The sequence below is a fragment of the Pan troglodytes genome, chromosome 21 (assembly GCF_028858775.2).
Source record: "Pan troglodytes isolate AG18354 chromosome 21, NHGRI_mPanTro3-v2.0_pri, whole genome shotgun sequence".
In the NCBI taxonomy this organism is placed as follows: Eukaryota; Metazoa; Chordata; class Mammalia; order Primates; family Hominidae; genus Pan; species Pan troglodytes.
Genome location: NC_072419.2, coordinates 60447135 through 60474987, shown reverse-complemented (window position 1 = coordinate 60474987; position 27853 = coordinate 60447135). Strand labels below are relative to the sequence as shown.

Here is a 27853-nt window from a genome sequence, read left to right as displayed (position 1 = left end):
CCTGTCATGGAATTTCCCCAGTTTTCACTCTGATGGTATTAGCCAAGTCATATCATGCAAGAAAGGATAAAATAGGTATCTATGTGATTATGTAATTTTAAAACTAAATTATGAAACATGTACGGCACCATTGGAACATTTAAAAAATCAATGGATATTTTTCATTAGCTGGCTTCGCTTGGCTCTAAATCAGTAGTTATACTATATCTATATCTTCCCAAATATTTTACACATATTAATTCATTTAATAAATTCTCTGTTTTCATGTGGAGATAACCCGTTAAAGAGTGCACATCTGTCTCACACAGATCTCTATTTTACTAGATATTTTGAAAATAGGAAAAAAACAAAGGAAAATGCTTCTTTATATATAAGGTTTGCAGTTAGACACACCTTTTTACCAGGAGCTAAGTTTAACAGAAAGATAGACTCAATTGAACAAGTACAGTTATAACAAGTAAGGCACTTAATCGCTGTTATTTTTGCAATAGTATTATTTGACAAACATTTCTTGAGTATACCTAAACGGATCTGGGCATAGCTATAGGTGCTAGGAATACAGCAGAGGGTAAGACAGACAGTCTTCCTGTCCTCAGGAAGCTGGCATCTTGAAGCAAGCTAGACTTTAAGTTACAGGGCAGTAACTATATAATATTATTATAATTATAATACTATAATAATATGTAAGAGACACTGTTATGATTTCTAGTTTATAGATGAGGACAAGGTAACAATGGTAATATGTAACAGGGTAGATTCAACCCAGGTCTGGCTTAAACTCTGTAAGAAAGTGAGGTTTTGTCATTATAAAATGGAAAATAACAAAACTTACCTTACAGCGTTGTTGTGTGGGTGGAGACAATACAATGTCTGCCACACACATAGTAGTTCCTTAATAAGTTATAATTTGTAGTAATGGTGGAATGATTCATAAACTTGAGTGTGCATACTGTATTTCTCATCTCCTTTGCAATAAAGCAGCTCTTTCAGTGATAAATCTGTTGAAAAGTTCCCCCCACCCCGCCCCACCCGGAACTGCATTTTAAAGCACTTAAGGTCCATTTTTCCATACCTGTAATATAACTTTAATTTACCAACATGACTGAATTCTACTCAGAAATTATCAATCAAGTACAGAGGCCAAACAGATTTTAGTGTAGACAATCGTGTTTTGTCTAATATTTTTAGTATTTATCTTGACCTTCCTGAGACACAGGTATAGTAACCTCCAATTTTACCATTAAGGAAACTAGACTCAGAGAAGTTAAATGACTTGCCCAAGATCACACAGCTAATGAGTGGTGAAGCCATGCTTTCAGCCCAAGCTTTTGAGACCAAAACTATTGTTTTTGCCATATAGAACTATTTTCTAGATGACCCACACATAAAGCCCTCCAGGATTCCCAACGATTTCCTCAGAAAACAAAGAATACATTGATACTAACCTTTCTCCTTTTCACTTGGGAATGAGGAAATAATCAATAATCAATTTCCCATTATTTGCTTATTGGGTGCTGGCCAACATAAACAGCACTGTGTCATCTGCTTTAGGAGAAACAAAAACAAAGACAAAAAAAAAAGGCCTATAATTTCAAGAAGGTTTGTCTAATTGGGCAAAGAACTCCAAGACACATGTAATAAAGATTATGACCTTAATTATTTGACAGCCCAGTTCCTGTAGTTCTTAATGACATTAACAGTGAGCACGTGTGCTAGGGACTTTCAGTGCTTTGTCATCCTCAGAAAAACCCTATGGAGTGGGAACTACCATGATCACCATTTTTTTTTTTTGAGATGGAGTCTCACTCTGTCGCCCAGACTAGAGTGCAGTGGCGCTATCTCGGCTCACTGCAACCTCGACCTCCCAGGTTCAAGTGATTCTCCTGCTTCAGCCTACCAAGCAGCTGGAATTACAGGCACCCACCACCATGCCCAGCTAATTTTTGTATTTTTAGTAGAGACGGGAGTTCGCCATGTTGGCCAGGTTGGTCTCGAACTCTGACCTCAGGTGATCCGCCTGCCTTGGCCTCCCAAAGTGCTGGGATTACAGGTGTGAGCCACTGCACCCGTCCTGATCGCCACTTTTGAGAAGAGGAAACTAAGGCCGAGAGAGAGACAAGTAAATTGTCCCTGGTTTTTCTAGCTGCTCAGTGGCTGAGCTGGGATTTGAATGCACCAGCATTTCATTGCTAATCTTCCTTTGGCTTTATTCAAGTACACAGTTTCTTGAGTCAGAGACATCTAAATTGCCTCCCTTCTGTGGACTTTGAAAAAACCAAGGCATGCAATACAGTAAAGCTACAAGGTCATATTTGCTGGGCACTTTACTGTGGTAGGAATTTTATTTGCAGTGTTCTCACAGCAACCCCATGAAATTGGCTATTGTTACTACTCCTGTTTCCATGAAGCTTGAACTTTACCATGAGGTTGGAACCAACACTGTCCATTTAACAAATGTGGCAAGTAAGTCCTCCAGGTTTCCGCAATCGGAAAGTGGATCTAGTACTCACGCCCCAGTTTAGGCAAAGTTTTTTGTGTTTGTTTTTTTTGAGATGGAGTCTTGCTCTGTCGCCTAGGATGGAGTGCAGTGGCATGATCTCAGCTCACTGCAACCTTCACCTCCCGGGTTCAAGCAATCCTCCTGCCTTAGCCTCCCGTGTAGCTGGGATTACAGGCATCTGCCACAACATCTGGCTAATTTTTGTATTTTTTAGTAGAGATAGGGTTTCACCATGTTGGCCAGGCTGGTCTTGAACTCCTGACCTCAAGTGATCCGCCTGCCTCACCCTTCCAAATTGCTGGAATTACAGGCGTGAGCCATCATGCCAGGCCTAAGCAGTTTTAAGCACAAAACTATATTGCTATTGCATATACTTGAAAGTGTTTTGTATTTTCCAGTGCAGAGAAACCAGCCCTTGAACTCCTACAGGCTCCTCCACCCCACCCTCATTATACATGTGTACACAGGTGTGTGAACTCACACACACATGTTGTCATGGGTGGTCCCTTGGTATGAGGGCTGAAGTCTAATTATCCATTCCAGGACTTGGTAAGATTTCCCAGAGCAAAACAGAGGGCCTGAGCCTGTCTCAGTAATGATGGCAGGCATTTATGAGGCATTTCAAGATCTCTCATTAGTAATTCCTAACAAGATCCCTGTCCGGATGACTCATAGAGGCTAAGTAGTGAGTGAAGGATGAGGACAAATGAGGAATAGTGAATTCCTGGAAGCGGGATCAAAAATAGTCATTTTGAATTTAATCATACTTCTCAAGGACAGGTATGTATTGGGGTCAATGAAGTTTCAAAGAACTAGTCTTGCTTTCCTCTGCAATCCGGTCTAAAAATTACTGGGGATTTTCTCCACTGAACATGAGAAACCAATATCCCTGAAACAGGAATTTTCTTTTTAGCTATCATGTAACTAATCATTGCCCATATATTTAAATATCTAGAGTATATAAAGCTATATAGCATGAAACTCTTAGAAAAACCTAGCAAATCTGAAATTATTTCCTCTTCTCCTTGTGCATATCTGCCAAAAGAGAAGGAAAAGAAAGAATAATTGGGAAAATTACTCAATAGTTGAAATAACAATAGACCATTCACTGTGTCCAAGCACCTCACCAGAATCAAGGTACACAGTAGTGAAAAACATAGACCTTCTGTTTAGAGCTTTTTTTTTTTTTTTTTGACAGAGTCTCACTCTGTCGCCCAGGCTGGAGTGCAGTGGCGCGATCTTGGCTCACTGTAACCTCCGCCTCCCAGGTTTAAGCGATTCTCCTGCCTCAGTCTCCTGAGTAGCTGGGATTACAGGCATGCACCACCACACCTGGCTAATTTTTGTATTTTTGGTAGAGATGGGCTTTCACCATGTTGGCCAGGCTGGTCTCGAACTCCCGACCTCAGGTGATCCGCCCACCTCGGCCTCCCAAAGTGCTGGGATTACAGGCGTGAGCCGCTACACTCAGCCAGAGCTATTCTTTTTCACCACCGTCAGCACATAAAACGTTTGCCTCACACTGCCCCACACATACTGACATGGTAGGCATTCTGATCCCCCCCACTTTCCTCTTGGTGATAATTCGCATTTAAGAAATACTTCCAATATTCTGAGACACTCTGGTTTAAGAAAAAGTGACATAACATAGCATGATATATATGGGTGTATTATTTAGGGCCCAGCCTAGAATCAGAAAATATTGGGTCTGAATCCCACCTGAGCCAATAGTAATGTCTGTGACATTGGGCAAATTATTTAGCTCTGTAAGAGTCAAGGGTTTTTTTGTTTGTTTGTCTTTGATTTTTTTTTGTTTTTTATTTTATTTCATTTTATTGACATTGGGCTGAGATGAGAACTAAATGGAAAAAATGATGTAAAATGTCTAGCTCAGTGCCTGACTTATCATAAGCCCTAGAAAGCTTTCATGAGAATATTATATAACATATGGAATCTACATACTGTATGCAATCTATACTATATTATGTATATTTAGTGTGTATTGCATATAACATAATCTATAGTGTATGCTGTAACATATATACCATACAATGTATATATAAATATGTATAAGATTCATAAAGTTTAGTATATATCAATAGCTATTATTTTTATTAACATAAACAGTCATTAGCCCCTCCAGACAAATCAGAAATGATGGTGTTAAAGCTTAAGTTGGACTGCAAAAGATTTTTAAGAAACAAACTAGAGGCTTACAAAAGAATTTACCAGGGAAGGATTTGCCAACACTCGGGGCAAAAATGACTGAGACACGTAACCGAAAAGCAGGGCGAGGAAACAGAATGTCCCTCCGCTCCTCCCTGGCTGGTGGTAGTTTTGTATTGGATCAGGTTGAAAGGATTCGAGCCACTTTAAAACAATCAACAAAAATCTCCAACTTCCGTTCCTGAATTAGCAAAGTGAGTTCTACTCTTGCCGGCCGCGATAACTCTAGAAATTGTGTATGTTTGTCACTGGACCTGCCTAGGACGCACCTTGGGGGAGAGGGGGAGTACTGGGGGCGGTGGTTTCAAGCTCTGTGTGCCCCTCCTTTGCACAAGGTAGTCGGTGTACAAGAACAGAGGCGGGCAGTGGACACAGGGGAGGTGGCCCAGCCCGAATTCAAGCATCGTTGGTGCAAGCCACGCTCTCAAGGCGCATTTCCTAACTTCCTAAAGAAGTAACAACAGCAACTAATTTTTATTGACTGTTGACTATAGACAAGGCTTCGTTGTTGCCGCTTTACGTGCATTAATTCATTTAATCTGCAAAACAACCAAACATGAAACAGCAGGAAGGAAATTCTACAAACTCCCCTTCTTGCTCATGTTAAGAAAGTCTCCTCTTCTGGTGCATTTCAGTAAGACTCAAATCCTCCCCACCCTGGGAGGCGCAGAAAGCCAAACTTCCTTCAAAAAAAAAGGGGGAGGGGGAGGAAATACACTTCAGTCCAGGCTGGGGGTATCTGGCTCCCCGGGAGACGCGCGGGCTCCCCGGGGCCCTGGCAGACGCCGGCAGCTTTTCTGGGCCCGCACTCAGGGACCTCGCCCGCCCGGCATCGCGATTGTGCAAGCGCCGGGCGGCAACCACGGCCGCCGCTGCCGGCTCCTGCCCGCCGGGGGAGGGCGGGGAGGCGCGTTCGAAGCACACCCGGTGAACTCCGGGCTTCGCATGCCTTCCTGGGGGTTATCTCCGGGGTGGAGTCTGCCGCCCCCACCCCACCTCCCGCGCCCAGCGAACATAGCCCCGGTCACCCGAGGCCCGGACGCCCTCGCTCACCTCGCTGACTCCATCCTCCTTCCACCCCCCTCCCCTGGGTCCCGCGTCCCTCGGAGTCTGGCCAGCCGGGGGCCACTCCGCCCTCCTCTGCGTGCTCATTGGCCACCCAGGGCATGCTCTGTCTCCATAAATGCATGGTCCCTGGGCATAGGAACATGGAGAGGGACAGGAGGAAACGCAGCGCCAGCAGCATCTCATCTACCGTCCTTGACACCTCCTCCCCGTGGCTCCAGCCAGACCCTAGAGGTCAGCCTTGCGGACCAACAGGAGGACTCCCAGCTTTCCCTTTTCAAGAGGTCCCCAGACACCGGCCACCCTCTTCCAGCCCCTGCGGCCAGTGCAAGGAGGCACCAATGCTCTGAGGCTGTCGCGTGGTGCAGCGTCGAGCATCCTCGCCGAGGTCCTTTCTGCTGCCTGTCCCGCCTCACCCCGCTCCATCACACCAGCTGGCCCTCTTTGCTTCCTTTTCCCAGAATCGTTAAGCCCCGACTCCCACTAGCACCTCGTACCAACCTCGCCCCACCCCATCCTCCTGCCTTCCCGCGCTCCGGTGTCCCCCGCTGCCATGAGCTCCCCCATCAGCAAGAGCCGCTCGCTTGCCGCCTTCCTGCAGCAGCTGCGCAGTCCGAGGCAGCCCCCGAGACTGGTGACATCTACGGCGTACACGTCCCCTCAGCCGCGAGAGGTGCCAGTCTGCCCGCTGACAACTGGTGGCGAGACTCAGAACGCGGCTGCCCTGCCGGGCCCCACCAGGTGGCCACTGCTGGGCAGCCTGCTGCAGATTCTCTGGAAAGGGGGGCTCAAGAAACAGCACGACACCCTGGTAAACACCTTTTCGCGCCCGACTCTCTTTCTCCTCCCTCCTCCACCCTCCCAGTGGCGCTCCAAACCCTGCCCGACGTGCGCGCCTCGGGCGCACGGTGCGCTTCGGCGTCTGGGCAGCGAGGGTCCCCGGTCCCCGAGGAGGAAGGAGGCGGGAGGAGGGAAAGCGCTTCGGGCACGGCGGAGGATGCGCGCTGACACCGCGCTGTGCCCGGCCGGCTGCAGGTGGAGTACCACAAGAAGTATGGCAAGATTTTCCGCATGAAGTTGGGTTCCTTTGAGTCGGTGCACCTGGGCTCGCCATGCCTGCTGGAAGCGCTGTACCGCACCGAGAGCGCCTACCCGCAGCGGCTGGAGATCAAACCGTGGAAGGCCTATCGCGACTACCGCGAAGAAGGCTACGGGCTGCTGATCCTGTGAGTCCAATCCGAGGGACCTGGGCATGCGGCCAGACCTGATGAGCCTGACGGCGCCTGGAAATTGTGAAGAGGCGGAGTTAGAGTTCCCTGGGGTTGGAAGCTTCTTATGTAGGGCGGATACCAAAGCCCCTCTCCCGTGCCATTGCAACCCTGAGCTCTTGTACAGATTAGAGTCGGTCCACGGAAAAGCCGTGCTGTGCACCCGGCACCTGCGTTCTCTCTGGCAACAGGGAAGGGCCACACCCTCCCATCAAAGAAACGCCAAAACAGGGTTGTACAAACTGTGGTGTTCAGACTCTTGGGCAGGATGAGGTTCTGAAGTCAGCGTACCAGGCAAACATCTTATACAAACAAAATTATCCCTTAAAACTCCCTGAAACACCTTGTAAGCTCAAAAGCCAGGAGTTAGCCTCTTTGGCTTTTTACAGTGACATTTTCTGCAGAGGACTGGGGGACATGCCTTATTTCTACTTGTAAAGGTGGAATAAGGAGGGATATCAAAGTTGTGTTTTAGGTCGATAAATGCTACGATGGGGTGTGATTCTTCTGCTTTTCAGTTGTTAGCATTTAACAAGTTAGCACCTTTATTTACCCCCAAACTGTAATGCCTAATAGTTACATTTTCCAGGATATAATGACTGGAATTAAAAACCCTATTAATTCGCGGTGCTTCACAGGCTGTATGGTCTGCTATGGGGCAGGTGCCTACAAGTGCACAATCGCAAAAGGCTTTTTATTACTCCAGTGACTCTCTGGCTGTATGTTATTATTTGGAGGCGATGGCAAAATTCTAAATCTGAGATATTTTGTAAATATGAAGCCCACACCAATGAGTTGAAAGAAGACAAGATTCTTCCCTCAAACAGATCTGAGTTGCTGGTGATGGGGTGTTCACATGCCCCCTTTTACCGCTAGGAATTGTCCCCAGGCCTCCCAGCCCCACTCCCTGCAAGGACAGCTCAAAATCCCTGAACCCAAATTATCTGGACTTCAACTTTCTGGTGCAATCTTTGACTAGGAGGAAAGGTGCTTTTTCATCCTATTGTCAAACTATTGTCAAAAGATGATCACTATTTTATCCCAAATATTCTGATGCTAATATTCTCTGGCTATTTCTTGGCATGATTCTCGGTGTTTGTTTGATTTTATGGTTCCTGAAGTTGCAGCTGGAGGTATTTCTGCATCTCCTTCTTTTCTTTTCAATGTCCTCTAAATGTATTCCTGCTTCTCTCACAGGGAAGGGGAAGACTGGCAGCGGGTCCGGAGTGCCTTTCAAAAGAAACTAATGAAACCAGGGGAAGTGATGAAGCTGGACAACAAAATCAATGAGGTCTGTAGGCTGGGGCCAGCTTTCCTGGGGCTCGTGGGGACATAGGGATATTGGTGGAGCTTCAAGTCACAGCTACAAAGTACAAAGGAAAAAAGAATGCAATTCGGGTGATTCAAAGTGGGGGTCTTCTCTTCCTCTCCCTTCCTTCCCACAGCCTCCTCCCCACCAAACCCTTATTTCTCCCTCCTCCACCCTCTTTTAAAGTCATATCACAATGAGGGAGCAATGGAGAGTGTGGACTTTGGTATTCTACAGCCCTGGATTTGAACCCCGGCTTTCCACTCCCTGGCTATGAGACCTGGCTATAGACCACTTACCTTCCCTAAGCCTCAGTTTCCCCATCTACAAAATGGGAGTAACAGTTCCCACCCCACGGGTTTGCTGTGAGAATTAAATGAGATAACCTTGTAAAGTTCTTAAGTAGTGATATTTGAGCTGGGTTTTGCAGGAGGAGTCTGAAAGCAGAGAAGGTGGGGGAAGGCATTAAGGCAGACAGAGTAGCCTTCTGAAAACAGGGAGGCATGAAATGACGTGGTGTGTTCAGAGAATCGGTCATTTAGTGTAGCTGATGTGAGGCTTTCTCTGAAATGATACTGGATAGGTCTTAACAATATTTTTGTATTATACTAAGGTATTTGGACATTATCCCTTAGCCAGCACAGAGTCAAAGGGAGTTTTAAGCATAAAGTAATCTCTTTTTACTTCTGTTCACTTTGGATGTTTATTTTGAACTGGATGCGTCCCCAGATGGGATCATATAGGTGAAGGATTGCAAACTCAGAAGCTTCCAGGGGCCACATGACTAATATAAAATAATAAGGCAGACCCAGTAAAAATTTCAGGAAATTTGATAGTGCATGCCCCTCCTAGGAGGGACAGCAGCCCCAGTTCCAGCAAACGAATGCCATGTCAGAATGCAGACCTCATGTCACCAAGTCTCATAATTATTATTTACATTTTTAAACTAGTAGTGGTAAATCCATATGTTCATATGAAACCTCTTGTTTTTTTAATGGTAACAAATTCAAAGAACTTTTAAATGCACTATGCGGGCAAATTAAACATGCAAACTAAATCCACACATGTGGACTTTATGGCCACACCAGCTCATGGCAGGGTCCAGGATGGCAACTTATCAGCTCTGTGTGCATAAGTGAGTGACTTGGCCTCTTTAAGCCTCAGCTTTCTCATCTATTACGTGGGAAATGAGTAATGACAGTACCTACTACTACTTGGTTGTCAGAGGATCAACCAATACACTTCGTACAGTGTTTGGTACCATATGGACCTCATTAAATGTGAGGCATTAGTTATTGAAAACTCTGGTTTATGAAACTGGCATCCAAAGGTCTTATGTGACTATCCCAAGGTCATAGACTACTTAGGGAAGGAGCTGTGTCCAGAATTGGTAGATCTTCTGGTTCCAAGTTCAACATGCTTAACATAACCACCAACCAATAAAGAGACGTTTGCTTGCCCTGATATGGAAGGGCACACCTCAGGATAGCTGCTGCAACACAGTCTTTGAGATGCTGGGCCAACAGGGACAGTTAGCTGATTCCTTTGTGGTTTATTCCCCCATTCTGATTAGAAAAAAAAATGTTTTCCTTTTCTTAAATTGCCAGAATTATTTTTAGATCAAAAGCTGAAACTTAAGCTTCAGGGTGGCTTCAGGAAAAGCTCAGGAAATAACCCAGGACGAGGTCGTTAGGGGATAAGGTGGGTTCCCAGGAAGAATATATAATTAGTGTGACTTCAGGATGAATAACATTATGGCCAGTGAATATGCGATGTAGCAAGACCTGAAGTTAGCTCAGTGAGCTTTAAAGTTTTGTTTTCCTTCAACGGCTTTAAAATGTGTCTTTTGCGGTTGTTTTCTTTGAAGGTCTTGGCTGATTTTATGGGCAGAATAGATGAGCTCTGTGATGAAAGAGGCCACATTGAAGACTTGTACAGCGAACTGAACAAATGGTCGTTTGAAAGTAAGTTGTCGTCACAGACTTGCTCACTGATTTTGCAGGTGATTTTGCGGATAAAACATGGCTCTTTTGACAACTCTTTTGTAAACAGGCATTATTGCTGCCTAGGGAAAGGCCAGAGCAGCCCTTTTAATGCTTCTTTTAGGTGCTTAAGTTATGCCTTGAACTATGGATTGTTAATGAGTCATACAACAAACATTTGTTGAATACTTGCTGTGTGTCTGGCACTGTGCTAGGTACTAGGGATATGACAATGAATGAAACGCATAACCCCCGTACCCTTGGGGAGCTTATATGCTAGACAAGGTGATAGTCAACAAGTAAACACATTTTAAAATATACTCTTCCAAGGAGTAAAGGAAAAGAGAAAGGGAGTTAAGAAAGAACATGAAAGGCAGGCACGGTGGCCCATGCTTGTAATCCCAGGACTTTGGGAGGCTGAGGTGGGCAGATCACTTGAGGCCAGCCCAGGAATCTGAGAACAGCTTGGGCAACACAGCAAAACCTTGTCTCTACAAAAAATACAAAAATTAGTCAGGGTTGGTGGCACATGCCTGTAGTCCCATCTACTTGGGAGGCTGAGGTGGGAGGATTGCTTGACCCTGGGACGCTGAAGCTGAAGTGAGCCTTGATTGTACCACTGCATTGCAGTCTGGGTGACAGTGTGAGACCCCGTCTCAAGAAAGAGAGAGAGAGAGACAGAGAAAGGAAGGAAGGAAGGAGGGAGGGAGGGAAGGAAGGAAGGAGGGAGGGAGGGAGGGAAGGAGGGAAGGAAGGAAGGAAGGAAGGAAGGAAGGAAGGAGGGAAGGAGGGAAAGAAGGAAGGAAGGAGGGAGGGAGGGAGGGAGGGAAGGAAGGAAGGAGGGAGGGAGGGAGGGAGGGAGGGAAGGAAGGAAGGAGGGAGGGAGGGAAGGAAGGAAGGAGGGAGGGAGGGAAGGAAGGAAGGAAGAAGGGAGGGAGGGAGGGAAGGAAGGAAGGAAGGAGGGTGGGAGGGAAGGAAGGAAGGAGGGAGGGAGGGAGGGAAGGAAGGAAGGAGGGAGGGAGGGAAGGAAGGAAGGAAGAAGGGAGGGAGGGAGGGAAGGAAGGAAGGAAGGAGGGAGGGAGGGAAGGAAGGAAGGAAGAAGGGAGGGAGGGAGGGAAGGAAGGAAGGAAGGAGGGAGGGAGGGAAGGAAGGAAGGAAGGAAGGAGGGAGGGTGGGAGGGAAGGAAGGAAGGAAAAGAAAAAGAAAGGAAAGAAAAAAGAAAAGAAAGAAGAAAAGAGAGAGAGAGAAAGAAATAACATGAAAGAATGAAAGAGGGGCAAGTCCTTTTTAGTAAGGAGACATTTGAGGTAAGTCCTAAAGGAAGGGAAGGAGCAAATCATGAGGGTACCTGTGGAGGATTGTTCCAGGCAGCAGAGAAGGAAGTGCAAATGCCAGGAGGTGGAAGCATGAGCGCCGAGTTTGACGAACTTCAAGCTGCTGGTGTGAGTGGATCACGATGAACAAGCCAGGAGGAAGGGGAGCCTGTGAAAGGAGATGAGGTCAAAAAGAAGGCAGGTGTCCAACAGGGCACAGCTCATAGGTCCTGGCAAGACTTTACCTCTCATCTGACTCAGATGGGGCAAGTAAGGGAGGGAGGACATGACCGCTTTCTTCAAAAATTACTCTGGAAATAAAGGGCAGGGCTCACTGCCCATAGGGGTGCAGGAGGAGAGCAGGCAGCTGTGATCAGGTGGGACAGCACCTGGCTGAGGACATTCAGGGCTGTGGGAGAATCTGAGAGGGCCACCTAAGCCGGACATGGCCAGGGGTCTCTTCACAGAGATGGTACCCCTCAGCTAAGTCCTGATGGTTGAGTAGGAGTTCACCAGGTGAAAAGGGAGGAAGGAGAGTGTCCCTGCAGAAGAAGTGCAGAATGACAAGCATATCCTGTAACAGAGGCTGGCAGAGGGCGAGCAGCCAGCTCATGGAGGGCTGTATGAGCGGGAGTTTGAATTTTAGCCTGTAAGTAACCGGGAGCTGTGGGAATGTATTCAGCAGCAGTGTGATATGGGCAGATTTGCTGGGAGGATCACTGTGGCTGCTGATGGGAGGGATAGAAGGAAAACCTATAACACTTCCATAAATTCAAGTTCAGAAATTGCCATAAATAGATAAATATAAGTAACTTTTTTTTTAATTACTTATTTGAGACAGACTCTCACTCTGCCCCAGGCTGGAGTGCAGTGGCGTGATCTCGGCTCACTGCAACCTCCACCTCCTGGGTTCAAGCGATTCTCCTGCCTCAGCCTCCTGAGCAGCTGGGACTACAGGTGCACACCACCATGCCTGGCTGATTTTTGTGTTTTTTAGTACAGATGGGGTTTCACCATGTTGCCCAGGCTGGTCTCGAACTGCTGACCTCAGGTGATCCACTTACCTCGGCCTCCCAAAGTGCTGGTATTGCAGGCGTGCGATACCACGCCTGGCTAACTTTTGTGTTTTTTAAGTAGAGATGGGGTTTTGCCACCGGTTGGTCTCAAACTCCTGACCTCAGATGATGCTCCCACCTCGACCTCTGAGAGTGCTGGGATTACAAGCATGAGCCATTGTGCCCAGCAGAGTAACTAATTATTTTTAAAGTTCATGTACCATCCAGAGCTATCTCACATATTCCCAGTGGTGCACCTGCCAACCACTGTGGAACACAAATACGGGGAAACCTTGAAAGGCTGGGAAGAAATAAGTAGAGTTTGGAAAACATGGAGGTAGTTGGAAAAGCTGTGAGTGGGTGCTGACTAAGCTAATTGACTCTCACTCCTCAGGTTTATGATTTTAGGCCATTTGTTTACCTTTTTAATGCTAGTTTCCTACTTTATAAGTCAAGAGCCAATTATCCACCACTAAAAAGGTGGTTGCAGTAATCCTGTATAATTTTTTTTTTCCAGACTGTGTCACTCAGGCTAGGGTGCAGTGGCCAGTGGTACGATCTCGGCCCACTGCAACCTCAGCCTCCTGGGCCCAAGAGATCTTCCCACCTCAGCCTCCAGAGTAGCTGGAACTACAGGCACATGTAGCCATGCCTGAATAATTTTTTTATTTTTATTTTTTTGTAGAGACAGCGTTTTGCCATGTTGCCCAGGCTGTTCTCGAACTCCTGGGCTCAAGCAGTCTGCCTGCCCGAGCCTCCTGAAGTGTTGGGATTACAGGTGTGAACCACCACGCTCGGCCCTGTGTCCTTTTTTAAAAAAAAAAGGTTCCAAGAGATAATTTTTAGGACAATGGGGAACATTTTAAAATGGGACACAGTAGATTTTTTATGGAATGGTCGCTAAGGTTCTTAGGGATGTTAATGACATTGTGGTTATGTTGGAGAATGCTTTATTCTTAGGACATTACTGCTAAAGTATTTAACGGTGAAGTGTCCTGAGAGCTCAAAATTATTTTCAGGTGCTTCAGCACACACAACCACATATACACTTGTATGCATACATACACACAAAGAGAAAGAAATGGCAGCAAGATGTTGATGAGTTCAGGGGATTCAGGTATTCATTTTACCATTCCTTCAACTTTTCTCTAGGTAAAAAGTTTTGAAATGAAGAGTTGAGAATTTTATTTGTAAAAAGGTTCCTTCTAAATAAAATGATGAAATGGAAGAAAAAAAAACCCTATATGAAGTGCTAGCCCAGTACCTGGCGTGTAATGGGTGTTTAGAACATAATTATTCCCTTCCCTTCTCTTCCTCTGGTGAATGGCTTCCAATTCATTATGTCAGGAGATAGAATCCAATAAGTGACTCTAAAAACACAGCTGGGTTAGAGGCATAGGGCAGACCCAACCCTGCAGCACCTTTGCTAGGGCCCCTGGATCTCCTGTGTGACTTACATGACTCAGGACAGTGGATCTCTGATCATGACATTCTAAGGTGATGAGTCACTGGACCCAGAGATAATTTCTAGAAAAAGAAAGTGATGGTGTCCCCTTTCAGACTCTGCTTTTCCTCAATATTCTTGGACTGTTGCCTTTTCTCAGAAAATCCCACACTTTTAAGAGGCGTAGAATTGAGTCTTTAATAACCAGATAAACATAGACTCCAACTCCAGCATTGCTGTTTGTGTAAAGTGATGATTATTTTAAATGACAGGTATCTGCCTCGTGTTGTATGAGAAGAGATTTGGGCTTCTCCAGAAGAATGCAGGGGATGAAGCTGTGAACTTCATCATGGCCATCAAAACAGTAAGCAGCCTCTTTAAGAAAGCAGTTTTCTTGATTGATGTTTTACAGATCGATTTTTACAGAACTTCACAGTGATTCCCAAAAAATGGCATACACACATATTTTATTTCAATAGTTAAGTGTTCATTTTAATGTGCATTATATATTTTAGTATATTTATGTGCATATATGCGGCTGTCTCCAACTTTTTGGCACCAGGGACCAGTTTCGTGGAAGACAATTTTTCCATGGACAGGGCAGGGTGGTGGGGCAGGGGAGGGAGGACCATTTAAGTGCATTACGTTTACTGTGCACTTTATTTCTGTTATTATTATATACTCACCATAATGTAGAATCAGTGGGAGCCCTGAGCTTGTTTTCGTGCAACATGAAAGTCCCATCTGGGGGTGATGGGAGACAGTGACAGATCATCAGGCATTAGATTCTCATAAGGAGTGTGGAACATAGATTCCTCGCATAGGCAATTCACAATAGGGTTCACACTCCTGTAAGAATCTAATGCAGCCATTGATCTGAGAGGAGGCAGAGCTCAGGTGGTAACACCTGCTGGCCCGCTGATCACCTCCTGCTGCGCGGCCCCGTTCCTAACAGGCCACTGACCAGTACTGGTTCATGGCCTGGGGGTTGGGGACCCCTGGATATATGCACGTAACATAAAGAAGCACATTAAATCCATTATTTCTTTGTTTAGGCAAGGCTAAAATAGCTATTTTAATTAAAGATCAGTTGATTAAAAACACTTTTTAAAAAGAGCCCAAAATTTTTCAGATTTTATCTTTTTGAATAGTTTGGGTGGCGTGTGGATAGGATAAACGCTGTGAAATTGGTTTGGAAATCACTGAAGTTTGGAAATTATTAGAAATTGAAGTGAATATGAAAGTTATAGTTTTTCCTCTTTTTTTTTTTTACAACTAGGTCATAAGATTACAATTTTTATCAAACACATCCAGTGGAAAATCATCCCCCACATTACCTTCAATATTGAAAGGAGGTGGAGGTGGGGTACGGGCATTGCTCCCAGGACCGGTGCAGAGAGAGCCGGGGGTGTCCTTGTAATTCCAGCCTTTTAAAAAGTGCAGGGTGCTGCGGTTTAGAATGTTCCTCTTCCAGAACGAACATTGTCTTTGAGAGAAGGAGAATTCAGAATAAAAAGGCATTTGCATTTCTCTCAGATGATGAGCACGTTTGGGAGGATGATGGTCACTCCAGTCGAGCTGCACAAGAGCCTCAACACCAAGGTCTGGCAGGACCACACTCTGGCCTGGGACACCATTTTCAAATCAGGTAAAGGGCCGTCCTTCACAACCAGCCAGAACCAGCCCAGCACCCCCGTGTCTGGAGCTTCAGAGAGGAGGTCTGGAGTGATCTGAGCCTCATCACCACATTTAGGTTTTGCAAACACAGGTGTTATTGGGGATTGCCCCAGCATACACAAATTCTAAGTAACAAGCTTTCTGTAGTCTTCTTTGGGAATTAAGAGTGGTTAAAAGTAAAATCTGGCCAGGTGCAGTGGCTCACCCCTGTAATCCTAGCACTTTGGGTGGCCCAGGCGAGCAGATCACTTGAGGCCAGGAGTTTGAGATCAGCCCAGTCAACACGGTGAAACCCAGTCTCTACTACAAATACAAAAATTAGCTGGGCGTGGTGGTGGGCACCTGTAATCCCAGCTACTCAGGAGGCTGAGGCAGGAGAATTGCTTGAACCTGGGAGGCGGAGGTTGCAGTGAGCCAAGACTGAGCCACTGCACTCCATCTTGGGAGGCAGAGTGAGACTCCATCTCAAAATAAAAAAGTAAAATTTATAGAGTCAGGGACTCCTGAGTTCAAGTTCAGCTCTGTCACTGGTTGTGGTGGCTTGGCCAAATGTGCAATCACCTTTTCATCCTCAGTTGCCTTGTCTCTAAAATGGACTAATAATTAATAATAATAATAAGAGAACCTACCTCAATGTAACTGTTTCTGGGTCTACTACAGATTACAGTTAACATAAAAACCTGGCATATCACAGTATCTCCGTGGACTAGATCTATTTCTGCCACATGACGAAGGGGAATATTTGATGCTAGGCATTGTTCACTTATACATTTAGTTAATCCTCACAACACACCTATAAGGTAGGTCCTTTTATTAGCCCTGAGAGGGGTACCTGAGACACATAGAAGTTAGCCAACGTTCCCAAGATTGCATGCTAGGTGATGGCAAAGCCAAGGTTTGAAGCCAGACAAAGAGCTTCCAGGACTCGAACTCTAACTGCTGTGCCATATGTGATCAGCATGATTATTACCATATAATGAGCCTGGTGGTTGTTTGCTTAATAGTGAGGGAGGTACACGCCTAGATTTTATGTTATAAATATTAGAAATTTTTACCATTATTGTCAACATGGATGGACACTCTACTTGTGCGTATGTATGTGGGGTATGTGTGCTTAGTAATATCTGGATCCAAGTTGGATTCTGAAAGTGAACCCAAATCCTACCTTCTTTTACACTTTTTTCTCCCAAGATCTAAACTCTTACTACTCAAAACTATGACCTGCAGCCCAGTGGCATCAGCATCACCTAGAAGCTTATTAGGAATGCAGAGTTCCAGGCCTACCCAAGCCCTGATTCAGATTCTGCATTTTGAGAAGATGCCTAGGTGACTCCTATCCACATTAAAGTTTGAGAAGCCTTGCTCATGTCGGTATTGAAAAATCCTTGCCGACTTGACAAGAAGGCAATAATATAATTAGTGTGTGTAGCAAATTGTCAGTGTTCCTGAAAAGACTATTTAGATATTGCAAGAAGGAGTTTGGACTGAGGTTTTCTTTTGTAATTTTCCTCATCCCAATTTTCAGCTGACTTCCTCTCTTTCTTCTCTGCTCTAATAGTCAAAGCTTGTATCGACAACCGGTTAGAGAAGTATTCTCAGCAGCCTAGTGCAGATTTCCTTTGTGACATTTATCACCAGAATCGGCTTTCAAAGAAAGAATTGTATGCTGCTGTCACAGAGCTCCAGCTGGCTGCGGTGGAAACGGTAAGGGTGGGCTGGATTTGAGTTTGCTAAATGAACGGTCTGTACAATTTTTAGATGACAGATTTTAAATAGTAATTCATCTCATTCATTTCACTGGGATTCACTAGCACCAACTCCACAAAAATGAAAAGTCTCATACTAGATGCCACGGTGCCTCCGCGCACGGCCTCATACTGGACGCCACGGTGCCTCCGCGCACGGCCTCATACTAGACGCCACGGTGCCTCCATGCACGGGCTTCTGTGCTTAAACTCTGGGTAGGAGGAGACTTCATGTGCCCCAGTGACAAAAAGCCAGAGTAGGATGTGATGAGTGCCATGATGTCCATGCAAACTGCTACGGGAGTTCAGGAGCAGTAAAGTTCCCTGCCCTGGCAAGATACAGAATCCGGATTTTTCAAAATTGGAAGTATTTTGTTCAGTTGCACATGTTACCCCAAAGTGCCTAACTGTGGCTGTTACTTACTGTAAAAAAAAAAAAAAAAAAAAAAAAAAAAGGCATACTCTCTTTCAAGCCAATAATATTTTTATCTGCTTAGAATTGTAAACAAAGTCCCAAAGAGTCTGGGACAAGTGGATTTCAACTGAAGCGAAACGGCCCATTGTAAAGACCAAAATTCTGTCTCTGATGTGGCCGATACTCCCTAGGAGATAGCAGATACTAAGTGAGACCAACCCCAAACAAATCCTGCCATAGGCATTCAGGTAGGTTTAATCGACTTGGATACTAGTTCTAGCTGTGATGGGAGTGGCGCACGCTAACCTCCTCCTAAGTCCAACATTTCATGCACCTTAAAGTCTCTAAGCAAAATGTAAAGCAGTTGTTTATTTTCCACGTGCTTCCCCTTCTGTGCTGTTTCTTGCCTAGAGTAAAGGTAGGGTTTTCTCTATCAGGAGATAGCGAGGTTCTCATTTCTCCTCTTGCTGAACGAGGCTGTTGAAAGTGGGAATCCATCCTTGCTCACTTTCCTGTTGAACTGCTTACCCTGGGTGGCTCCTTCCAGTGATCAAAGTACAGTGTCACCCATTATTCTTTTATTTTTTCAACTGGAACGTGACCTCTCTGAGGGCAATGGCTTAGAGTTGTCCACTGCTGTGTTTCCAGGACATAGAACAGTACTTGGCATCTAGTAGCGGCTAATAGATACTTGTTGAATAAATGAAGGAATTCAGGAACTATTGAGTGCCTACTGTATACCTGGGACTGTTCCAGGTTCTTGAGAGACCACCATGAACCAGAGACAAGGGTTCCCACTCTCATGGAACTTGTATGCAAGTGGGGAAGACAGACAGTAGCCATGTAAACAAACAAATGTGGTCACTTTAGATAGTGATGTGGATTGTGGAGGATGCCATCAGGATGGTGTAATATAGAGCGATGGAGATGATTAAAGGGGAGCCCTCTCTGAGAAAGCAGTACTGGAGCTGACTCTGGAATAATGAGAAGAGCCAGCCATAGAAAGACCTCGTGGAAGAACACTGCAGGTAGAGGAAACGGCCCATGCAAAGGCCCTGGGGCAGAAAGAGGGATGGAGCTACAGAACTAGTAAATGTGGTCAGAGCTGAGACTGGAGAATTGGATGGGCCATGTTAGCCAGAGCCTTGTGAGCCCAGCCTGGGTAAGGCATTAGATTTGATTGCACCTGTGATGGGAAGCTCTTGCAGCATTTTAAGCAAGGGAATCACCTGATCATTTATGTTTTTAAAAGTGGGCTCTGGCTGGTGGATGGAGAATAGACTTAGCCAAGAGAGTGGGTGCAGCAGGCCAGTCAATGAGCTCGGTCTGTTCCATGGAGGTCAATCAAGGATAGTTTGTGCCCCTGAGGTTTTCCAGGCCACTTCCCCTCAAATCAGCTGCTGCAGCTTAGCCCCTGCAGTTTTCCCTACAGGCTCAGACTGTCTTACGTGGCTTTGGTAAAAGCTACAGTCATCTGCCTTTTGGAAACTCTATTTGGTACTTGCGGTGAGGGACTCACTGATATGGTTAAATCTGTTTCTTTTTTTGGTCCTGGCTATTCTGAAACTCACATTTGGAAAATCAGAACCATTTGAAAGTGTATCTAATTTGATGGCTACACCCTCTTCCTGTTTTGTAAATTAGACTCTTATAATAATGGCATCTACAGTTTATTTGCAGCCGAGGCTGCCAGTCCTCTGACATGAAGAAGACTGCCTTGGAGGCATCTTCTTCCAAAAATAATAAAATAACCATCATCTCTGAATGGTCTTGCACTTGGTGCTCATTTGTGTGAGTGGCACATGGCACTTAGCAACAGCGTCTTCATGTCTGCGGAGGTGGACACAATGATCATTTTCAGGAAATATTTGGCTTAAATTAGCGAAGTACGGCCTAAAAAATAAATACATATGACTACTAGTGGTGAATATTATGTAGCTTAAAGCTACATTGGCTGTTTCCACCAATATTTTTTCTCTAGTCATTGCCTGTGCAGAGGAAATAAAAGATGCCACTTAAAAGGGTGTGGGCCTTTGTCAGAAACTGTAGCTGGAGTACTCAACTCAATGTTTGAATTTCTTATTTTTGGTGTTGGCACCCTCATATGAGGGCTGTTTACATGTGGTTGTAACCCTGAGTGTAGGTAGTGCCTGTTTATTTTTGTGGTGACTTTTTAGGGTGTGGCCAAAGGAACTTTTAAATTTCAGAAATGCCATTTATTGTCCATTTCCACTATAACATTCTCTTAAAGCCTCTCATTAGCAACACCCTGAGGATCACCATCCCTCTCTGTTTACTCCATTTTTATATGAATGTTTTTTATATCAAGCAACTTTTAATTAAATGTTTATTTTGAGATCATTGTAGATTCACATTCAGTTCTAAGAAAAAATAGAAAGGGATCCCTTGCATCCGTTACCCAGTTTTCCACTAATAGTAATGTCCTGTCTAACGAGGAAACGTTGTCACAATCTGAAAATTGGCATTGATTTAACCCACTAATATTCTCATTTCACCAATTTTACATGTACTCATTTGTGTTCGAACAATTATTGTGTCAAACTGTATTTTAGGTCAGGCACAGTTGGCTCATGCTTGTAATCCCAGCACTTTGGGAGGCCAAGGCAGGCAGATCACCTGAGGTCAAGAGTCTAAGACCAGCCTAGCCAACATGGTGAAACCCCATCTCTACTAAAAATACAAAAATTAGCCAGGCATGGTGGTGGACGCCTGTAGTCCCAGCTACTCAGGAGGCTGAGGCAGGAGAATCACTTGAACCCAGGAGGTGGAGGTTGCAGTGAGCCGAGATAGTGCCACTGCACTCCAGTCTGAGCGACAGAGTGAGACTCCATCTCAAAAAAAAAAAAAAAAAAACTGTATTTAAATGTTCTGAAGCAGCTGATTAAAGGATTATACTTTGATTCCCTCAGTAAATAATTTAAAATATATCCTTAATTGATATGTTTTATGAAATAAGTCTGCTTTTTTATATATTGGATTTGTCTAAAGGCATAGCTATAAGGACGCGTGAAAGAGCTTCACTGATACATTTGCAGAATCAGGTGGTGGGCATCACCTTTTTTTTAGCTAATAGTGGTTTAATGCAGTTATTTACAAAAACTCAAGTTTATGTCCATTTGGCTTGCAGACAGCAAACAGTCTAATGTGGATTCTCTACAATTTATCCCATAATCCCCAAGTGCAACAAAAGCTTCTTAAGGAAATTCAAAGTGTATTACCTGAGAATCAGGTGCCACGGGCAGAAGATTTGAGGAATATGCCGTATTTAAAAGCCTGTCTGAAAGAATCTATGAGGTAAGAGCCTATCTCTGAGCCAATATAAATGTGTTAGAACACTGTTCTCGTAAACACAAAACAAGTGGTCCCCTACTCATGGGCGGCTTCCCCTAGCTAATTAGAAACAATTATCACACTGCAAAAAAATCTTTGGAGCCATATTTCTTTTCTGGCACTCATTTCCTAAATCATTTGGGCAAATTCTATTAAATCTTGGAAAGTCAGTGCCCTCCCCTTTAATTCAATAATCTTGCTACTCTAATGAACGCTGTAAGCACTAATTAAGATAGGGGCATGATTGAAGGTTATGAGATGGAAGCTCACAAAAGAGCTATATTATTATATAATAGGACATAGAGAAAGCTTTGCTTTTGAGCCTCTGGTATAAAACATTTTTTGGAAATTCCTTTTACATCCTTTTGGGAAAACAAAACTCACAACATTTTAGGATTAGAAGGATACTGTCAACTTTGTGAAGAGTAGATTGGAGAAACATAGAACAAACATCACGCTTCAAGGGCTAGCACGGAAACATACACATTTTAGTCTGGAATGAAGGGGGAAAACCAACGTTAACAGTTTACTAAACAGCCTTGCACTGGGGTTTTAACTAACTCAAGAAGATGAGAGGAACAAGAGATACAATTATTGAGAAGAAAAAAACAACTTCTTTAGGAAGATCTGTGATCATGCTGCCTCTTTGAGTATGCACTTGGGCAGCATTTATTTAATCCAATCTGCATTCCCATTGACACTTCAGAGAGAACTTAGACTGTGCTCACCTTTACATCTTTGATTTTATCTTTTCAGGCTTACGCCGAGTATACCATTTACAACTCGGACTCTTGACAAGGCAACAGTTCTGGGTGAATATGCTTTACCCAAAGGAGTAAGTAGAATTTGTATATTCTACACCTTACAAAACCTTGGAATATACACTTTGCAAATATTCACCAGATCTCCCTAGACTTTGTAGTGGAAAATATTCATTTTGGGAATACAGAGATGGTAGAGAATAGTTGACATGTTGCATAGTATAGAATTAGAATTCACGGCTATGGAGACGGAGACCTGGATTCAGTTTCACCTTTATCTGTGTTGTCTTGAGTGAGTTACATAATCTCTGTGAGCCTCAACTTCGTCTGTAAAAGGGGTTTAATAACAGAATCTGCTGCACAGGGTTGCTGTGAGTATGGTGCACAGTTTTAAAGCCCTTTACCTACTTATTACCTGGCACATTTTAAGCACTCAGCGCATGTTGGCAATCATCATTATTATAAATTTGTGGATTTGGCTTTTGATTTGTAAGGTGACAACTTGTGTCAATTTTGCCATTCAAAGGTCTCTTCTGGTTATTTTAAATACTATGTGTCTCTGCATGTTTTTAGACAGTGCTCATGCTAAATACCCAGGTGTTGGGATCCAGTGAAGACAATTTTGAAGATTCAAGTCAGTTTAGACCTGAACGTTGGCTTCAGGAGAAGGAAAAAATTAATCCTTTTGCGCATCTTCCATTTGGCATTGGAAAAAGAATGTGCATTGGTCGCCGATTAGCAGAGCTTCAACTGCATTTGGCTCTTTGTTGGGTAAAACCTTTACCGGTTTCTGCAATTATGTTCTGTGCTATTTCACAAGGCAGAAGAGAGGGGTAATATCTGTTTTTGTGTGCGTGTGCATTACAGATTGTCCGCAAATATGACATCCAGGCCACAGACAATGAGCCTGTTGAGATACTACACTCAGGCACCCTGGTGCCCAGCCGGGAGCTCCCCATCGCGTTTTGCCAGCGATAATACGCCTCAGGTGAGCATCTAGGCGGTTCATTATCCTCTGCAAGGTAGTGAGAATGACAAGGGATGAGCTTTGCTGGGAAGTCAGCCAGACTGGGGTTTGAATCCCAGCTCACCTCTAACTTGCTGGGTGACCTTGAGCAGTTCCCTAAACTCTCTACTTCCTTTTTTTTTTTTCATTTGTAAAATGATGACCCAAAGAGAGTGTATCACAAAAATTTAATATGAATACCAAGTAGTTATTCCTGAGCCTGGCATCAATTAAATGTTCAGTAAATGCTAGCAGCTGTTCATGGTTTTTGCATGTGAATAGTAAGGGTTGGCAAACTTTTTCCGTAAAGGGCCAGTTGGCAAATATTTTAGGTTTTGTGGACCATACAGTCTTTGTCACATCCTCTTAATACTACCTTGGAACATGAAAGCAGCCACAGGCAATTTGTAAACTAATGAGTGAGCTGATGTCCTAGCTTTCTATTGCTGCCACCGCAAATTACTAAAACTTAGTGAGTTACGCGACACACATCTATTATCTTACAGTTCTATAGATCAGAAGTCTGATGAGGCTCTTCCAGGCTAAAATTATCGTGTTGTCAGGAGGTTCTAGAGGAGGCTCTATTCTCTTGCTAGTTTGGGTTGTTGGCAGAATTTAGTTCTTCATGGTTACAGGACTGAAGTCTTTATTTTTTTGCTGCTGTCAGCTGAAGGCGATCCTCAACTTTGAGAGATTTCCCATATTCCTTGGCTCATGAAACCTTCCCCAACTGAAAGCCAGTAACAATGGTTGGTTGAGTCCCTCTCATGCTTTGAATCTCTCTTTCTTCTTACATTGCTTCTGTCTGACAAGATATTATCCAGGATCATGTCTCCCATCTCAAAGTTCATAAATTTAATTTCATCTGGAAAGCACTTTTTTTCATATAAGGTAGTATATTCACGTGTTCCAGGGATTAGGGCATTCACATTTCAAGAGGGCTGTTATTCTGCCTACAAAGTCTGTGTTCTGATAAATTTTATAAAAAACAAGCAGTGGACTGTATTTAGCCCTAGGGTCTAGGTTTGTGTTATGCAACCACATGTAATATAAATGCATATATTTATCAGCCTGTATTGAACACAATAGAATATTTTTTCTGCAGTATGCCATTCAATATTTTTTCTGACAATAGAGGAGTTCTCATGTTCCCTCCACAACTTTTGCCATGTCCATATACCAACCAGGTGCTATTTATTTCAATACTACTGAGTTATTTCCTTTAAATTAACATAAGCCAAATAGTATATGTTGGCCTCATCCGGAGTAATAATTTCCGTAATGAAATTAAGAGTTAGTAAGGCTAGTTATGTTCTCCTAATAGACATTAAAATGAATTCAAAACTATTGAAGTGATCAAAAGTTAGCCTAAGAAGGCCCTAATTTTTTTTTTTTTTTTTTTTTTTTTTTTTTTTTTTTTTGAGACAGTGTCTCACACTGTCACCTGGGCTGGAGTGCAATGGTGCAATCTCAGCTCACTGCAACCTCCACCTCCTGGGTTCATGCGATTCTTCTGCCTCAGCCTCCCGAGTAGCTGGGATTACAGGCAGGTGCACACCACCACATCCAGCTAATTTTTTGTATTTTTAGTAGAGATGGGGTTTCATTATGTTGGCCAGACTGGTCTTGAACTCCTGACCTCGTGATCCACCCGCTTCGGCCTCCCAAAGTGCTGGGATTGCAAGTGTGAGCCACCACCCCCGGTGGTGAAAATAAGACATTTGTAACATATGGCTTTATAGACTGACATGTCGGTGTTTAAACCCAGATTCTATCATTGTGTTCTTTTAGCAGCACCTCCTAGGATTTTCCTAGAAAAAAATGCTGTTTGCCAATGGCAAGTTAAGGAGCATTTGCTTATTGGTAGATTATTTAGAGAAACATGCAATTACAGATAAAATTTCTGAAGAAGGCCCAAATGAATACATTATTATTCCTCCACCAAGTGTCTGATGCTGTTATGAAATTTGTCAAATTCTGAGCATCCCAACCAACAGAACTGAATCAAGTAGGGTAAGGAAAGTATTCTAGCTGAACTGTGACACCCCAGCCTTCAGCAAAGAGCATGCATGTTTATCACAGTAAGCCACACCTTTGGCATGAGCCCATGGCAATTTAAGTTTTAGCATTTTTTCTTTGGCTAATAATTTGTCTTGTTTAAATACACTTCTTTGATATACAATTAGGGTATACCTTTTTTTTTTTCAGATTTTTTTTTTTTTTTTACCAAGACCAAAACAGCCATTTCAACTTTTCTGCAAGAATGGTGCTTATGGCTTCTACGTTACCGGAAAGCAAACTTCAAACACCGCACCATACAACAGCTTATAAAGAATATTTAGGCCCAGGTGTTGATACTTTTTCTTCTGCAAAATTGTTCCAGAAGCTGTACTGTCTTTCTAGATGGTGGTATTTGCTAACATCATATCCAACTCAGGGAAGCGGACTGAGTGCTGGGATCCAAGGCATTCTACAGGGTTCACTGCTGGTTTACACTTCACCTGTGTCAGCACCATCTTCAGGTGCTTAGAATGGCCTGGGAGCCTGTTCTGTCTTGCATCTTCCATGACATGAAAGGGAGGCTGGCACTTGGCAGTCAGGTAGAGGTTACAAACCGTTTCAGGCCCTGCCTACCACATTCACTGTTTGAATCTTTAATTCCCAAGAATAAGTTTACATTTCACAATGAAAGACCTACAACAGCTAAATTTTCTGGGGCTGGGAGTAATACTGACAATCCATTTACTGTAGCTCTGCTTCATGTACTACTTAGGAAAATGTCCCTGCTTAATAATGTAAGCCAAGCTAAATGATGGTTAAAGTTATCAGGCCTCCCATGAAATTGCGTTCTTCCTGCATCGAAATAAAAACATTATTAGGAAACTAGAGAACACCTCTATTTTTAAAAGGACTTTAACGAAGTCAAACATCTTATAAGACTAGTGATTCACTGGGGCATTATTTTGTTAGAGGACCTTAAAATTGTTTATTTTTTAAATGTGATTCCTTTATGGCATTAGGGTAAAGATGAAGCAATAATTTTTAAATTGTGTATGTGCATATGAAGCACAGACATGCATGTGTGTGTGTGTCTGTGTGTGTGTCCGTGTATGTGTGTGTGGGTTCTAATGGTAATTTGCCTCAGTCATTTTTTTAATATTTGCAGTACTTGATTTAGGATCTGTGGTGCAGGGCAATGTTTCAAAGTTTAGTCACAGCTTAAAAACATTCAGTGTGACTTTAATATTATAAAATGATTTCCCATGCCATAATTTTTCTGTCTATTAAATGGGACAAGTGTAAAGCATGCAAAACTTAGAGATCTGTTATATAACATTTGTTTTGTGATTTGAACTCCTAGGAAAAATATGATTTCATAAATGTAAAATGCACAGAAATGCATGCAATACTTATAAGACTTAAAAATTGTGTTTACAGATGGTTTATTTGTTAATATTTTTACTACTGCTTTTCCTAAATGCATACTGTATATAATTCTGTGTATTTGATAAATATTTCTTCCTACATTATATTTTTAGAATATTTCAGAAATATACGTTTATGTCTTTATATTGTAATAAATATGTACATATCTAGGTATATGCTTTCTCTCTGCTGTGAAATTATTTTTAGAATTATAAATTCACATGTCTTGTCAGATTTCATCTGTATACCTTCAAATTCTCTGAAAGTAAAAATAAAAGTTTTTAAATATTTGAGTGACTTCCCCTCTTTATTGCCTTTGTTACAACAAAATAAAAACAAATTCAAACTTTTTTTTTTTTTTTTTTTTATACTTTAAGTTTTAGGGTACATGTGCACATTGTGCAGGTTAGTTACATATGTATACATGTGCCATGCTGGTGCGCTGCACCCACTAACTCGTCATCTAGCATTAGGTATATCTCCCAATACTATCCCTCCCCCCTCCCCCCTCCCCACCACAGTCCCCAGAGTATGATATTCCCCTTCCTGTGTCCATGTGATCTCATTGTTCAATTCCCACCTATGAGTGAGAATATGCGGTGTTTGGTTTTTTGTTCTTGCGATAGTTTACTGAGAATGATGGTTTCCAATTTCATCCATGTCCCTACAAAGGATATGAACTCATCATTTTTTATGGCTGCATAGTACTCCATGGTGTATATGTGCCACATTTTCTTAATCCAGTCTATCATTGTTGGACATTTGGGTTGGTTCCAAGTCTTTGCTATTGTGAATAATGCCGCAATAAACATACGTGTGCATGTGTCTTTATAGCAGCATGATTTATAGTCATTTGGGTATATACCCAGTAATGGGATGGCTGGGTCAAATGGTATTTCTAGTTCTAGATCCCTGAGGAATCGCCACACTGACTTCCACAATGGTTGAACTAGTTTACAGTCCCACCAACAGTGTAAAAGTGTTCCTATTTCTCCACATCCTCTCCAGCACCTGTTGTTTCCTGACTTTTTAATGATTGCCATTCTAACTGGTGTGAGATGATATCTCATAGTGGTTTTGATTTGCATTTCTCTGATGGCCAGTGATGATGAGCATTTTTTCATGTGTTTTTTGGCTGCATAAATGTCTTCTTTTGAGAAGTGCCTGTTCATGTCCTTCGCCCACTTTTTGATGGGGTTGTTTGTTTTTTTCTTGTAAATTTGTTTGAGTTCACTGTAGATTCTGGATATTAGCCCTTTGTCAGATGAGTAGGTTGTGAAAATTTTCTCCCATGTTGTAGGTTGCCTATT

General features: G+C 43.4%; 1 protein-coding gene across 1 annotated transcript; it reads left to right on the top strand.

The window, feature by feature from the left end:
- The first annotated feature begins 5934 nt into the window (after positions 1-5934).
- CYP24A1 (cytochrome P450 family 24 subfamily A member 1) lies at positions 5935-26834 on the top strand. Its single transcript, XM_016938159.4, has 12 exons — positions 5935-6602; positions 6827-7017; positions 8257-8350; positions 10236-10332; positions 14435-14526; positions 15699-15810; positions 17398-17543; positions 21148-21314; positions 22107-22185; positions 22685-22882; positions 22979-23099; positions 25326-26834. The coding sequence occupies exons 1-11, from the start codon at positions 6345-6347 to the stop codon at positions 23087-23089; spliced, it is 1545 nt and encodes a 514-aa protein (XP_016793648.2). The 5' UTR covers positions 5935-6344; the 3' UTR covers positions 23090-23099; positions 25326-26834.
- The last annotated feature ends 1019 nt before the right edge of the window (positions 26835-27853 follow it).

What these genes read in the sequence shown, in the direction of transcription:
- CYP24A1 (XM_016938159.4), top strand. Translation starts at nt 6,345, where the DNA reads ATGAGCTCCCCCATCAGCAAGAGCCGCTCGCTTGCCGCCTTCCTGCAG. An exon ending in GAACAAATGGTCGTTTGAAA is followed by an intron (nt 10,333 to 14,434) that starts GTAAGTTGTCGT and finishes TTTAAATGACAG; the next exon opens with GTATCTGCCTCGTGTTGTAT. An exon ending in TGCATTTGGCTCTTTGTTGG is followed by an intron (nt 22,883 to 22,978) that starts GTAAAACCTTTA and finishes TGTGCATTACAG; the next exon opens with ATTGTCCGCAAATATGACAT.